We start from the raw sequence: 17,244 nt of genomic DNA, 5'->3' as shown, positions 1-17,244 counted from the left end.
AATATATTTCTTTTTGTTAACACATTGTAATGCTCTTTTATTGCATCATGATTTTATGATGTCACATTATAATGCTATGAAATCGTATATTGGTTCCGTAATAACACATTGTATTGGTCAGATAACGTGTTTGGCTCGGAATTACTTGTTAAAGTAAGTTTACTCGTACCTGAAGTGGTTTTAGCTATGTGTACACCAGTGGCGTAGCGTGGTGTTTTGGTCAGGGGGTGCGCAAATTTTTTTCTCAAAAAACCTCCTAAATTAAAACTTTTGGGCCTCAAATTTTTCGGGGTCAATTTTCTCGGAAATTTAAAAAAATACTAAAAATCTATCTCCTACTTCATTTTTCAAGCAATCTTCTTCAAATTTTAGAAAATGTTCCTTACATTACAAGAAAAAAAATTACTTGTGAATTTAGATAATTAAAATAAATAAAAATTTTATAAAAAAATAGTCTTTTTTATTAAAAAATAATATATTTTTACTACAAATTTTTAAGTTAACAAGTAATGTGTTTTTGTTCTTGTATAAAGATTAAACTGTTAAAGTTTGAAGAAGATTGCTTGAAAATTATATTAGGAGATAGATTTTAAACAAACTAGCCTTTTTTCGCTGTTTTAGTTTTCCCTTCCCATAGGGAACCTATAATGCGGCCCAACTTTGACTGGTCATATCTCAAAAAATAATTCGAATTTTTTAAAATAACAAAAAGCATCTTAAAGCTTAAAAAAAATATATAAAATAAGATCAACTTCTAAAAGTTATGGCTTACCCCCCCCCCCCTATGGCCTTAAACTACAAATAAATAGTCAACTAAGTATAACAATTAATACCTCAAAACATTTTTCTCTGTGCAATTTCTAAATAATGTTCAATATATATTATATATCATTAAAAAATAATTGTATAAACTCAAAATAACTCATACTTTTAGTTTGTTGCAGCTTTTAATATACTATTTTAATCTTATATATAAAAATGTATCTTCAGTATTAAAATTGAAAGTTTTAAATTTTTTAATATTTTGTAGAAGTAATCTAAAGCGCTAGTTTTTTTTTTTTTAACTTTTACATTTTTACCTGTATTACAATATAAAACTTTAAAAATAAATCTTAACAAATGAAGAAAATTTATAATATAAACAAGATTAAAAATAAAAAGTTCACACCACTTGAACTGCAGTCTTGAGTAATAGCAATATCTGATGTTGGTCTGCTATTTTTCAATTCAAGCTTTTGAACTTCAGATAATTTTACTATCTGACATATTTTTAGACTTGCAACATTCCATACAATATCACTTTGCATATTTTTTTAGATAATATACTAAAGATTAATAAAAACAAGTGTTTATTTTTTCTTTAGTATAATAAAACATATTTTACAAAAAACAATTAACTTTGAAGATATCAGGATTGCCTTGCCACTCTTTGAGTCAAAATAACTGTCCTGAGTTAGTTTTTTATATCATGTGTCATCATAAGCATTTTAAATTCTTTTAAAGAATTTTTTTATTGTTAACTTATAGAAACTAGGCTTTATAACAAAGCTTTTAAAACCACTAAATCTACCCTGAGTTAAAAAAAAACAAATCTATCCTTAGTCAGCCTAAGCTTAAAAATACTTAAAACATTCTGAGTTATCCTGGTTTTTACTGAGACATACTAAAGTTTCCAAAACTTAATAAAATCCCGAGTTATCCTGAGTGTGTGTAAAGATTTTACTAAATGGTTTTGATACAAAACAAAATGCTTAAAAGATAATTTTTTTAAGGTCAACTTTTTCAATGCTTTTAAAAATTCACAAGAAATATAACTTTTCACCTATCTTAAAATCAGTTTTTCTAAGATCTTTAGGGAATAGCATTTTTTAAATACTACAAACAGTTAGTAGAAAGAATTTTTTTTTAAATACCATTTAAAATTTTATTTAAAACTAAATAAATTTAAATTTAAAATTAATCTATTATGTCTTTTAGACTAAAATTGATTGTAAAATTTTGTTTTACAAATTGCTATAAATTAATTCATGATGTGACTAAAGAAATTTTAAAATAACTTGCTGCAAAAATTGTTTAATTTTTAAACTTTATGACTGATAGAATAACAAAGTTTGATTTGTTTGTTATCTTAATAAAAAAAGAAACTGCTTTTTAAAAAAATTTTAAGTTTAAATAATTTAAACCATACTTTTTGTATAGTAAGATTAAAACTGTAATCACAGTATGAACAGTCTGTTTATTATTTTTTTAATTTATTGTTTTAATTTTTTCTGTTTTTTTGTTATTTTTCTTTTAAATTATGTTGTTAATATTTTTTATTCTTATTATAAATACTTAATAAAGTATCACTAATTACCCCTAGTTACCTTCTTATATCTGTAGATATAACGTGTTTTAGATTGTCGTTTTATTATAGTACCTGAAGAGCTGCTTAGCAGTGAAACCTCGGTAGTACCATTAAACGTCTGTTCTGAATGTATAGTCATTTTTTATTCGCTCACGTTTTGTTCGAGCACTTTATTGTTATCTAGCTGGTGACTTTTATAGTCTGTTATAGTTATATTTAAGTTATGTATTAGAAAATTTATATACAAATTACTCATTTTGAAAGTTTGTTTCTAGATCTTTTGTTAAATAAATTTGTTTAGCAATCATCAAAACAAAATTGCTAAAAAACTTTTGACATCAGTTTTGTTTGAATTTTAGATAAGTATAAGTTGTTTTTTAAATTAGTTAAAAACAATTACGTCATTAAGATTCAAGCGTAAATAGTCTATGTAAAAGTTTTAAATTTTAATTAAATTTTTTTTTACTGATATAAATATTATAATTTAATTAGAATTAATAGAATAAAAATATTAATAATTATAAAAATTTTATTAAACCGTTTTAATAGAGTTATTTGTCTTAACTAAAAATTGTTGCTCAATTTACTAAAATGTAAAGAGATTATTTAGATAATAATACTTTACTATTTTATTAAACTTGGCAAGGTCGTAAACTTTTTTTTTGCCACTAGAACCTGGTAGTGAGAAAAAAGAGTTATTATTATTTAAACAGAGTTAAAGAGTAAACATTAAAAAATCAATAACATACTAAAACCTGCTATTAGTTTAGTTTAAAGTTATAAACATCTCGTTGTTTACCTATTTTTGGCTCGTGAGTTCTAATAAACAACAGTTCTAGAACTAAGAAGTGGTACGTTTTTCTCGCTTTAAATAGAATTTTAACTCTACTACTCATGTAGTTCTCAACAGTTTGGGCTGAAAACTACATGGATAGTTAGTTACCTCCTCTAAGTTCTCGAATCGTGTTCATTAGAACTCGCAAACCGAAAATTTGTAAACAATGAAATGACTATAACTTGAAACTTATTGTTTTTCTCAAAAGTAATAAATTATTAATTATCAATCTCCCTAGTGGATAGATTACTTTGTCTTATTTATTTGTTTTGAACTCAATAGTTAAATCACAGCTAAAGTTGGAGCACTCTCTCAAATAGAATGAAAAAAAAGACAAATTAACATTAAATGACTTGAACATTCTCTCTAAAATATTCCTTTATGTAACAAAAAGTATTTCATGACAAAAATTTTTGACTAAACATCCAAATTTATTAATAAACTCAGGTGGAAAGCACATTTCTTTGAATTAAAAGACTCCCATGATTATCCGGACACTCCCACACAAGATGACATTAACAGAATATTTGCCTCTAAAGGATCAGCCCCTGAAAAAAAAGATTTAAAAAATTTTGAGGACGATTTATTTGACATGATTAAGAATATCAATTTTATTAACTTCAAATCAAAATACCAAATAAAACTATCAAATGATAAAAACAACTGTTAAACACTAAAATGGTAATTGTTAAATCTGACGAAATTTCCAACCTGTATTATGCCAGCCCTCAACTTAACAAAAAATTAATCATGAATAATTTAACAAGTGAGTATTTAATAAAACCTAATGATCAAACAATTAAAATTAATGAAGAAGCTACTCAAATATTATCCAACTATACTACAAAAATAGAAAGATTCCTAAGTTCCTCAAAGCTGAAGCATTTATAACTGTCAAGGACCACAAACCCAATTTCCCCCATAACATTAGTTACAGAACAATTGAACCATCAAAGTCTTTCCTTGGTAAAATAGCTAAAGTAAATTTACAAACCCACATTGAAAAAATAAGATCAAAATCAAATCTTACCCAATGGTTAAATTCTTAATAAGTTATAAAGTGGTTCAATAATTTCAATGATAAATCCAATAAATGCTTCATTAATTTTGATATAAAAAAATTTTACCCTTCAATAAAAAAGAACACCTCACCAAAGCTATCAAATTTGCAGAAAAATACACAATTTTCAACAAACAGGAAATAGACACCCTTATGCATACTTGCCAAACCATTGTACTTTATGACAAAAAAAATTTGACTAAAAAATCAAATAACAATAACTTTGACATAGCTATGGACTCATTCCGGGAGCGGGTCAGAATGACACAGCAACAAAATGACACGGTCGTCAAATAGACACGGTGCGTCACTTTGGCACAGCGACAAAATGACACGGTGCGTCACCTTGGCACAGTGCGTCACTTTGGCACGGAGGGTCACTTTGGCACGGCGACAAAATGACACGGTGCGTCACTTTGGCACAGAGAGTCACTTTGGCACGGCGACAAGATGACACGGTGCGTCACTTTGGCACAGCGACAAAATGACACGGTGCGTCACCTTGGCACGGTGCGTCACTTTGGCACAGAGGGTCACTTTGGCACGGCGACAAAATGACACGGTGCGTCACTTTGGCACAGAGGGTCACTTTGGCACGGCGACAAAATGACACGGTGCGTCACTTTGGCACAGAGGGTCACTTTGGCACAGCGACAAAACGACACGGTGCGTCACTTTGGCACGGAGGGTCACTTTGGCACAGCGACAAAACGACACGGTGCGTCACTTTGGCACGGAGGGTCACTTTGGCACAGCGACAAAACGACACGGTGCGTCACTTTGGCACGGAGGGTCACTTTGGCACAGCGACAAAACGACACGGTGCGTCACTTTGGCACGGAGGGTCACTTTGGCACAGCGACAAAATGACACGGTGCGTCACTTTGGCGCAGCGACAAAATGACACGGTGATTAAAAAGGGAGGGAACGATTTGTTGTGAAACTTCAATCTTTATTGGTATGGACAACGATCTTATTTTTCTAGGAAACTTTTCGGTTTCCTGTCTTCTAACCGGTTTTGTAGAATCAGCAACAATCACATTGATTAACTTTAAAAACAAAGACCGCAGGAATTTTTGATCGTGACTTCATAAAATAAAGTGAAACACTTAATGTTTATACCTTCTATTCTCATCGTCGTACTTACAAAAAACATGCTCGTTTTTAAGCAATAGCAAGGTGTTAGGTGTGCTTAAAAGCTGTGCTTAATAAACAACAACTAGTTGTTTATACCAAACAACGTTCACAAAGATGCAAAAGCAGCAATATTTTTAACAAAATACGACTGCCAAAATTAACAAAATTTATTTTTGATTACTTTCGAATGGAAAATATTAAACACAGTTTAGTACTAGAACTTGAAACGAGTAATAAAAATTAGAAAATAACTTGCCATTTTACGACTAAAAAGATAAAAACTCATATAAACATATTTTTTAAACTTCAGCAACATTCTTATTTAAAAAGTACAAACCTCATTTTAGATCAATCATTCAGTACATCAAAACAATAAACTAGTAGATGTAAATACAGAGGAAAATTTGTTTTATAAACTAAAACTCAGACGTTATCGAAAGCAACTTTTCTGCTGTTGTAATTCTAAATTCTAATGCGGTTCTTATTTTACGTTTTTATGCTTAAAAAAATTAATACTTGCGCTATTTTGGCGACTTAATAGGTTGCAAGATTAAAAATATAAAATTAAATATTATTTTCATAACAGAGTTAAGACAAAACCGAGTTTTTTAAAACTTTGTAATAAAACTCAAGAACATAAAGTAGAAGAAATGTTTTACACGCAAATTAAAATCTGCTTTTACTGTATCATTATGAAGTTTATTTACTGATTTTGTATTAAATATAAATGCAATTAAATCCTTATATGCAATAAAATACTATAATATCTGTCATACTCTAAGTTTAATTTTTTATATTTTAGACTAAAATGTTTTGTAAAAATAAAAAAGACTTAAAGAGTTAACTTTAATAGAATGGCTGCAGCTTTAATTAGAAGGCTGCAGCAGCAATGTTGTATGTATAACCTCTTCTAGTGATTTTTTTTAAAGTGATAAATATATAAATGCGCATGAATGGTTGCATCAGACTCTTAACTTTCTCTCAACTGTTCATAATACTATTTTTAACTTTTTCATAAATTTAGGCTCCAGGTCCGTTTATTTTAATTATTTGCTTTGAGACAAATTTATTATATATTTTCAATACAGAGTTTTAAGTAAACATCCTAACTTATTAACTTTTGTTAAATATAAATATATATACATATTTAATATAAATGGCTAGTTACTACAAAAGCAGCCTAACTCTGTATTTTTAAAAACTACAGTTAAAACACGCATGACTTATTCTTACTACGAAATAACTCTGTATTAATTTAAATCTTAGTTATTTTTTTTAACAATTCCTGATAATAATTAATTAAACTTAACAACAAAAATACTAAATTTTATTCATTACATAAATATGAAAAGTCGTGAAACGTAAAAAACAAACTTAAGAAATTTATGTTTTTATACTATGACTTAAATTTTAAAGCAATGTAACATATATAGTTTCAAATGTATCAAGCTACTATAGTTTGAAAAAAGTATAATAAATCTTTTGTTTAACTAATTACTATCAAAATTTTACAATTAAAAGTTATATTACTGAAGAAGTTTAGTTTTGCATATAAGTTTGTTAATCCATGCTATCGTGACGCACCGTGTCATTTAGTCGCTGTGTCAAAGTGACGTATCGTGTCATTTTGACGCTGTGCCAAAGTGACGCACCGTGTCATTTTGTCGCTGTGCCAAAGTGACGCACCGTGCCTAAGTGACGCACCGTGTCATTTTGTCGCCGTGTCAAAGTGACCCTCTGTGCCAAAGTGACGCACCATGTCATTTTGTCGCTGTGCCAAAGTGACGCACCATGTCATTTTGTCGCCGTGCCAAAGTGACCCTCCGTGCCAAAGTGACACACCGTGCCAAGGTGACGCACCGTGTCATTTTGTCGCTGTGCCAAAGTGACGCACCGTGCCAGAGTGACGAACCGTGTCATTTTGTCGCTGTGCCAAAGTGACGCACCGTGTCATTTTGTCGCCGTGCCAAAGTGACCCTCCGTGTCGAAGTGACGCACCGTGCCAAAGTGACGCACCGTGTCATTTTGTCGCTGTGTCATTCTGACACCCACCCCTCATTCCAGGGCGCCGAAATCTGTGATTTAATAAATTAATATACTCTAAGTGAAATATCTTCAATTACAGGTCCATCAAATATAGGCTTATATAGAGATGATAGCCTTGCAGTTATAAAAAAAATCCCCTGGAACTACCCTTAAAAAAACTAAAAAATCCCTTATAAAATAAATGTCTTCAATAGGCTTTGAAATTACAATTGACATTGGCAAGACTAGCTCATGTTTTCTTGACGTCTCCCTTGACCTATCCCTAAACACCTACTGCCCCTACCGTAAACCTAATTCCAAAACTAACTACATCAACAACAGCTCCAACCATCCTAAAAATATACGTAACACTATACCAAAAATGACTTAAAAAAGATTATGCAAATTATCTAAAAATGAAGAAGTTTTCAACAACATAAAAGGCATATTCCAAAATGCATTAAACAAAAGTAATTTTGAATATAGTTTAACCTACAAACAGTTTAATAGTACAAACATTAACAAAAATAGAAATATAAATTGCATTTATTACAACCCCCCTTTTGCAAGTCTGTACAGACCATAATTGGCAATTGTTTCCTAGAATTAATAGATAAGCACTTTAACAAAGACAGCATGTACCACAAAATAATTAACATAAGTTGCATAAGAATATTATTTTCTGCACACCAAATGTTATGGCCCTTGTTAATTCACACAACAAAAAGCTTATGAAGAATTCAGATAAAAACGAAAACTTTGTAATTGTAGATCAAAAACAAACTGCCCCGTGGATAACAAGTGTTGCCTAAATAACGTCATATATCAAGCTAAGGTTTCCACGTCCGAAAATGGCCACAAAATTTACATAGACTTAACCAAAAGAACATTTAAGTCTAGATATAATGAACACAAAGCCTTTTTTTCCCAAACCATTTAAAAGCAAACCTAAAAGTTGTACCCAACTTGCAAATCACCAATGGGATTTAAACAGTAACCATATAAAATACTCAATTGAATGGAAAATAGTAGAATCAGTAAAGTAAACAAAAACCATACTAACATGTGCACCTTATGTAACCTAGAAAGACTCCATATACCCCTAGCAGATAAAAGAAAAACCTTAAACGAAAAAAACGAACTGATAAGCTAATGCCCGCATTACTTGAATGAATATTTATAGATTATAACTCACATAGGTATAAATTGTATTAAGATATTAGGATATTTGTGCATGCATCGTAATAGTTTTCCCATTCTCAGTTTTAAATTGTTATATTTTTTATTAAGTTAGATTATTAGTAGATTATTTTTTAAAGATATTAAATAGATTGTGCATGCTTTATAATATACCCATTTCCAGTTTTAAGTTTTTTGTTTATTTAAATTATTATAATTTTTATTGACTTAGATTATTAGTAGATTATATTCTCGATGATTATTTCTTAACTAAAGTTTTTTTTAATTTTAATTTAATATTTTAAATATAATCCTCATTCTATCTTCCGCTTGAATAACATGTTTCACAAAAAGCCATTTTATTCTATATCATAATATAACTGAGCTAACAACAACAATTCTTTCAAAAAAAAACTTTCTAGTGTATACCCCCTGGTGTTATTTTATACATTATTACATTATAAATTAATGACAGGAACAATGTGTTTAATATATTTACAACTTTATAATTTCTAACTCTGTAAATTTTTTTTTGTCAACAAAAAACTTAATTCAAACCAATTTTTCATTTTACCATTATTGTTTTACTACAGATCTACAATTTTAAAATCCGCTCTGCGGTGAAACTTAGTAGTTGTTTTTTCTTAAAAGTAATAAATTATTAACTTAAAACTATACGTATAGCGGGTTTTTAGTATTCTTATTGTTATTAGTTTTTCTAATGTTTTACTTTTTAGTTTAGTTTTAAGTAGTTTTTTTATAAAGTAAAATGTTTTTGTTTTACTAATTCTATTTTAAAAATAACTTTGAATCAATAAAAAGATATATTTGATACAAAACTTTAATCTTTACACATACTATTTAGATTTGACTCTTTATGAAGTAACTGTTCTTATTAAAAGTAATTTTAAATATAATTTAACCTACAAACAGTTTAATAGTACAAACATTAACAAAAATAGAAATATAAATTGCATTTATTACAACCCCCCTTTTGCAAGTCTGTACAGACCATAATTGACAATTGTTTCCTAGAATTAATAGATAAGCACTTAACAAAGACAGCATCTACCACAAAATAATTAACATAAATTGCATAAAAATATCATTTTGCTGCACACCAAATGTTATGTCATAAACTAAAATATTTTTATACTTATCCAACCTTTAAAATGAGTAATGTTTATACAAATTTCATAATAAAAATCAGTACTAAGATAACTTTTTTTAAATTATATTTGTTTCTACAAATATATAGTAAACAAATGATTAGTTTTAATTAAACGTTTAACTTTTAATTATTTAAAATTGATAGGTCATTAATATTGATAAGTTTAAATACTCACTGAGTTTTCTAAGTTTTGTTCAAATTTCCAACTACAAGTATTTCAAATGGTTTCAGTTAGGTAAGGTTAACTTAAATTAAACTAATTAATATTTAAACAGTTCTTAAAACCGTTTTACTGAAACCGTTCTAAAAGTATATTAATTTGATTATTTATTATTTTAGTATAATGTCGTATAATTGTAATTTTATTTTATAAAGTTACAGATGTCAATAACTGTAGTATAATCAAGTTGATTAAAGTAAAAGCATAAAGTATCAGCCATCAAATTTTCCATATTTTAAAGTTCTGTTTGAATATAGTTTTTTAAGGAAGAATAGGTCCAGTACAAACGAAACTCAATGAATTAAAATGTAAGCTATATGGAATTGAACCTAGTAAATCTAATTGTAATATAGATGTAAGTTGGATTAAAGCAAGCAATTTTGGAGAAGTTATGTTTTGTTTCTCTCATGAACAGCCTTTAAGGTAAGCATTCATTTGAGTATTTTAATTATTTTTAATAGTTAAGAATTCTTATATGAACTATATATACAATAGTTTTTAGAATAATCTAGCTTATCATTATGTTTCAAGCTCAAGAAATTTTTTTGAAGACAAAACACGATTACGAATTAATAATGAAAATATGCGGTTACAATGATAAACTGAAATTTGAAAAAAAAAACGTAGCAGAAAGCTAAAAAGTACAATAAAATTCAAAGAAAACGACATTTAATTTGGTATAATCCCCCATTCAGTAGTTCAGTTGAAAAATATATCGGCAGAGAATTTATAAATCTAGTTGAAAATATTTTCAACAAAAACAATCCATTATCAAAAATCTCCAACAGATATAATATGCGAATTAGTCATTCATCTACGGCTAATTTGGAGAGATAGATTAATTCACGTAACGAAAAAAATTCTGATTAAGGTAATCAGAATCAATGTAAATGCGCTGGTGGCTGCAAATATGATTTGAAAGGGGGCAATAGCCGTTCGGAGAACATTATTTACAAGGCAACAGTTAGTTCTGACTTCGAAAAGAAGTTCTACATTGGCTTATTTCAACTCAGTTCAGATTCAGATATGCTAACTATTAAAAATATTTTAAAGGTGGTGTATATGAAAATGAGACTAAGGTTTCGAAGTATGTCTGTGACCTTAAGCACAAAAACATTGATTTTACTTTAACTTCGGAGTTGATAAAAAGAGCACAGCCTATAGCAGATGGTAATAACCATGTGTGTAGGCTGTGCTTAAAAGAATCAACTGCCGTTATGTATGCGTTGAAAAAAGAGGGTTGCTTAAATAACAGGAGAGAATTCCTGACTTCTTTTAAAAATCAATAAATTCTAATATATTTAATGTTTTAGTCACTCATATGTAGTTTAGTGATTTTTAGTTTTTTGTTTAGAAGAAAGTTCAATTTTTGCACTGAAATTTGTTTATTACAAAACTTCATAATTACGTCATAGTATTTTTTTATTTTTTGTAACTTTTGTGTTAATGTAAACCACATTACAATTCGAACTTTAAGATAAAGTATTTAGCATTATAAAATAAATAAAGCATTTAGCTTTATGAAACATATGTGTTGTTTTTTTGAATTAAACAATTTGTAATAAACTATCTAAAAGCTTTTCAAGTGTGTTACCTGTGGAAGGTGGTTTAGTTTATCTAATTATAACATTTTCCAGAAATACATATACATATATATAATCTCTTGAAAATGTTAAGTTCAAAACAAACAGTACACATGTTTCATAAAAATAAATGTTTTATTCCTCAGCTGTTTGAAATCTAAGGATTAGAACATTTAGCGTTATGAAATAATTTATGAAATAGAAATCACTGTAAATTTTAAACTTTACATTTTGCAATAAATTATTAAAGCCCTTTATGTGGGTACAGTGAAATTCGACTAGTTTAATTTATTTCCACATATACATTACTTTTTATTTAAAATATAAACTTTTTCAAAACACTTTTATTAACTACCTTTGTCTTTTACTAAGCTATAAAATATAATATTAAAATGTATTAAAGCTATATAATATATACGTCATAATGAGTTTATATAAAAAATGTGAAAAAAACTGTTTAGATAAGAATTTGGTAAAAATTAAATAAACAAGACTTTTTAAGCATAATTAAGTAAATAGAAAACTTAAGATGGTAGAAGGATATTACAATAAAGTATATACATTCAAGTTTCAAAACTATATAAACGTAAATAATAATAGTAATAATAAAAAACATATGAAAAGTAAAATATAATTATCAGAATTTAGTCAATGTACTTATTTAAAAGGAATAAAGCTATAGTATTAAAGAATTAAGGTTTCAGAAAAATTACACGAAAGTATACTTACGCAATTAAATACAGTATTTAAAGTAAACTAAATAAAAATATTAAAACAAAATTAAATAAAAAAATAAAAATTGTAACAGTTTGTACAAGTTGGTATTGTAAACTAACTTTTGTTTAGAAAGCTTAGGCTTATAGGTTTTTATAAAAAGAGATTCTAAAACACTTATATGATATATGTTATGTCCTTTAGTTAAAATTGTTAGTTTGTTTAATGTTTGAAGCATTCTGGGTAGTTAAGTAAGTGATCTCCAATCTTCACAATATAATTTAGCTAAGTTTTTATTTCTGTTTTCAATCTAGTTTCAAAAAAGTTTTCCAAGTTTTGTGTTAAAGACTCTTCTAATTTCGTTAAAGCATTGCGCTACAACTTCATTTCATTAGACCAAATGTGTTCTTTTAAAAGCCTCTTTACCAATGTCCCACTTGAAGTAACGATAGACATTTATTAACAAACTTTACAACACAAATCTTCACCCACCAATTATCCCCAAAGAAACAGTTAAGAGCATGTTATACATGGCTGTGAAGAATGTTGAATTTAGATTAAACAATTTTGTTTATAGACAAACTGATGGCGTCGCGATAGAGAGTCCATTAGGTCCTGTATTGGCGAATGTTTTCGTCGGGTATTTTGAGTCTATTTTATTTAAGAAAAAAGAAAAGCAGTTAAATTCCATTAGATACGGTCGGCAAACTGCGGCCCGCGAACACGTTTTTTTTAATGGAATGCGGCCCACGAGCATGTAAATGTGGCCCGCTGAGCGAAAAAAGTATCTTAAGTGAAATTTTTCCGGTAATTTGGTTTAATTTAATTAATTTCGTATAAGTCCCTGTATAGTATTTTAAAACAATTAAAATACTTTACTGCTTTCACTGAAAAATGTTAAAAAGACAGATTGGCATTCCACCAGGGTTTTTTTCTCAGTTTCATGATAACTTTCTTCTTACAACAGCAATTTATTATCTTTAAATTAAGTGTAAAGAGTGCTTGGATTTAGTAAGTTAGTTATATAATACCTATTTATACATTAACTAAGTATAAATATTTTCGATTTTGTACATAAGTAATGCACAATAATTAAATAAAATGTCAATTCTTTACAATTTAGATTTTTTTTACATGTTTTTTATTTCTAAGTTTCTACATATGTGTTTTATTACTAAATGTTATATTTTAGTGTGCACAAAAACATATAAAATAACATGATAATAAGAAACTAGGGTTATTTTATTTCTGTTTTGACATATTTTGATTTTTTAGGAGTTTCCTTGCACTTTAATTGATTCCTATACACACTAATATACAAAGATGCTTATATTTTAAACTATGTTTTATTTAATACTTAAGTTTGATAATGATTAGTTTATGCATAATTTTCTAATATTATTGTTTCTACATGTAATATTTAAATACCTATAGACACAATTAAAACATTATATATGACATAAATTAAGATAGATTTTGTTAGGTGCACATTTTCATTTTTCAAACAGTGTTTTTTGGCAAGTTTATTTAATTTTTATGCGTTGCATTCTAAGTATACACAGCTGCTATATTTTGGAACTACCTATTTAACACAAACTAGATTTAGGGATAGTAAATTTGTTAAGTTTGTGCATTATTAATCAAAATAGTTCTAATCAAGCAAATTAACTACTAAACTTTGCCACACACAATAACTATGACTTTTTGAAGACTTCAAATCTAAGACCAACTTAGTCATGTTTCAGTTTTTGGCTTGAATTGCCTTTTGTATACTAAAACATCAGGCTAGTTTTTTAGGTCATTCAGGCAGGCTTTTTTGCTTTTTAGGGTGGCAAATTAAACTTATGATTTATGTTTTGTTCAATTTAAAGTGTTTGTTTAAGTTATAAAATATGTTAAATTTTAAGTCTTGCAGCTGATACAGTTTGAAATATTGTTTATATAAGCTGTACATATATAAGTGTGAACAATCAGCAAAAAAACTTGAATCCCGGAAAAGCTTGGAACTTGACAATTTATGCTTAGAAAATCCTTGAATTTGAAAATTTTTGAAAAAATCTAGAACTCAAACAATTTTTAGATGGTAAGTAAAGAAATAACGATGTGACACAGGAAATCTACCATATAAATACTTTTTTTTTTAAACACACATTTAAAGTTGCTTAACAGTTTCATTTTATTGTTGCTTTATTATTTAAGACAATTTTTTTACGTTTAGCTTAATTTTATATTAAAAATAGAAGCAAAAATTTGTACTTTCAAAACTTTATGCTGGTGCATTGCACATTTGCTTTTAAATAGTGATCTACCGAATCCGAGTATTAATTTCAAATTAGGACATACATTTAAATAGTACATTTAAGTATTCAAGCACTAATTATGTTAACATTTGTTTTAGCTTTTTTACAATACAAATAGGTATCAATTTTATTTAGTTGACTAATTACTGAATTTTTTAAAGAGTGCAAACTATTCAAGACGCAAAAAATTTTTTTTAAAGTTAATACATTTAAAAGTATGAAAAAGTGATTCATAATATAAAAATGTATAAAGGTGACCCATAAATGTTTTTAAGCTCTTTTATAGGTACTTAGGTTGTAAGTATATTTAAAAAATTATCTAGTTTAAATTATTAAGTGTTTAAGAAAATACATAGTTATTAAGCCTTAAGCATATTACTCAATGTAAATTTTATTCAAATAAATATATATAATTTAAACAGGCATTCTATGTGTAGCTAAAAGTCATTGAAATGATAAAGAGAATAAAAGTAAAACTTTCTCTAGTGTGACTAAAGCCAAAGGATTACTTAAATGTCATTAAAACTAAAACTGCGGCCCGCGAAGATTTTATAAACTTGAAATTGGGCCCGCGACCACCAACTACCCTTATGTAGATGATATTTTTATCTCAAACAAAAAAGGCTACAACGTAGAAGATTTATTTAATAAAATTTCTAACCTACATCCTTCACTTAAATTCATTCGTGAAAATGAAGTCGACGGTTGTTTACCTTTTATAGATGTGTCATTACAACTAACATCAGCTTATTTTATTACAACTATATATAGGAAGCCAACATTTGTTGGCCAATACATCCTATGGAAGTCCTTCTGTGCTACTTAACAAAAAACAAATCTTATTTTATGCTTAAATTTTCGAGCGTATAAAATATGACCAAAAGCCAAATTACATAAAGAAATTGATAGTATTAGTAGTATATTCAGATCAATAGGTTACCCAACGGATATTATCAAGTAAACTATTGACAAGACCATCACAAAACTCACTAGTCCTGCAAAACAAAGCCCAAAAAAGTGCTTAGTGTGTTTAAGACTTCCCTATTAATGTAATGAAGCTAACTTCTTGGGCACAATCAATAATACATTTGGAGCAGTGAATCTTCAAGTTACTCACTCCACAAGAAAACCTCTAAATGGAATATTTAAAGATGTTTCTCCGGATCCTGAAAACAATATCAATTTAAGTGTCACTGTGACAGTGTCTATATTGGGAGAACTTCTCAGAGATTCCATCTGAGAAAGGATCGGCATGTTTCAAATTCCCTCAAAAACTGGATGGCCAATAGAGGTAATAAACCGACCAAAATTCCTTCGGCAATTGAAGATCACTTACTTTACTACCCGGAATGCTCCAAACATTATAATGACAACAAATTTACATTTTTAGGTAAAGGACGTAACGTATTCTAAAGGCCATTTTCTAAAGACGATAAAAATATGTCAAAAGAATATCAATTAGCCGTTAAAAAATACAATTTTGAATATGAAGAAAATTTCTGCAAAAACCCAAATTTAAAAAAAAATATAGTTATGTAAAATCTTAACTTAAATTAAGTACTGCAATACCCCTTTTATATGACAATGATAAAGGTAAAACATTAACCTCAGATTTTAAATAGCCTCACTTTTTAACAGAAGTTTTCAATAAGTATTTTAAAAATGTGATAACCACCAAAGTTTTAAAGTAACTCAAAAAAGTTGTAGTAAAGTGCAAAACTTTTTTATAACTTATGAAGACATTAATAATTCAATAAAATAAAATCATTAGAACCCCAGAAAATGTCCCGCCCTATTTTATTAAGTATGCAATTCCATCCATAATTTTTCCTCTTTCATTGATTTTCAATTGTTCTATAGAATTAGCTGAAGTACCAAAACAACGGAAAATGTCTTTTGTCATTAAGTCTATTCGAGAAAGGTAACAAACACAAGGTGTTTTAGATACTATACAATTATAGGCCAATATCTTTAACTAGTGGCTTTTCTCGATTTTCGAACACATTATATCTATAAAAATTCTAAATCATCTTTTTGAATATAATTTACTGTCTGATAAACAATTTGGTTTTGTCCCTAACCGCTCGTCGAACATTCAACTACTAACATGCTTACATTCATGGATAGTTCCTTATCTCAAAAACAAATGTGTTAAAGTGTTTACACTGATATTAAAAAAGCTTTCGATTCAGTATCACACAAGTTATTATTAGTATATTTTCAGTCATTATGGACTACATGAATCCTTAGTGAACTGGTTCAATAGTTTTTTGAATGGGAGATCACAAAGAGTGGTCATTAATGGTACGTTGTCAAACCTTTTATCGATAGTCAGTGAAGTACGACAAGGTGGTGTAATAATTAGTAATTCTTCCCTGTAATTGGTCCCTTCTTTTTTTAACTTACGTTAACAATATAATTCAAACATTGATATTAAAATTGATTTGAGTTTATTTACATATGATACAAAAAAATTTAGTGAGTCAAATATCTCTTAACAATCTACTCTAGATAATATCTACAAATGGCTAGAAACAAGAAAACTTGATTTAAACCCTAAGTAAATTTCTTAAACCCTAGTAAAATTCTAACAATCAAGAAAAACAAACCGTCTGACCCGATCGACCTTTTAATCAATAACACATATATACCAACAGTTAAAGTTTTTAATGA

The 17,244-nt window shown here is 28.0% G+C and overlaps 1 protein-coding gene across 1 annotated transcript in view; it reads left to right on the top strand.

Annotated features, from left to right (window-relative positions):
• Window positions 1-17,244, top strand: part of LOC145840938 (uncharacterized) — a 39,067-nt gene that overhangs the window by 614 nt on the left and 21,209 nt on the right. Inside the window, exon 2 of the mRNA XM_082948294.1 lies at window positions 10,241-10,397. Within this exon, the coding sequence (XP_082804420.1) occupies window positions 10,241-10,397 (157 nt within the window). The remainder of the gene's footprint in view (window positions 1-10,240; window positions 10,398-17,244) is intronic.

This window comes from Thalia democratica, chromosome 7, assembly GCF_965202585.1.
Source record: "Thalia democratica chromosome 7, ktThaDemo2.hap1.1, whole genome shotgun sequence".
Taxonomy (NCBI): Eukaryota; Metazoa; Chordata; class Thaliacea; order Salpida; family Salpidae; genus Thalia; species Thalia democratica.
The sequence above is the reverse complement of the archived record's forward strand: the minus strand, read 5'-3'. Positions and strand labels throughout refer to the sequence as shown.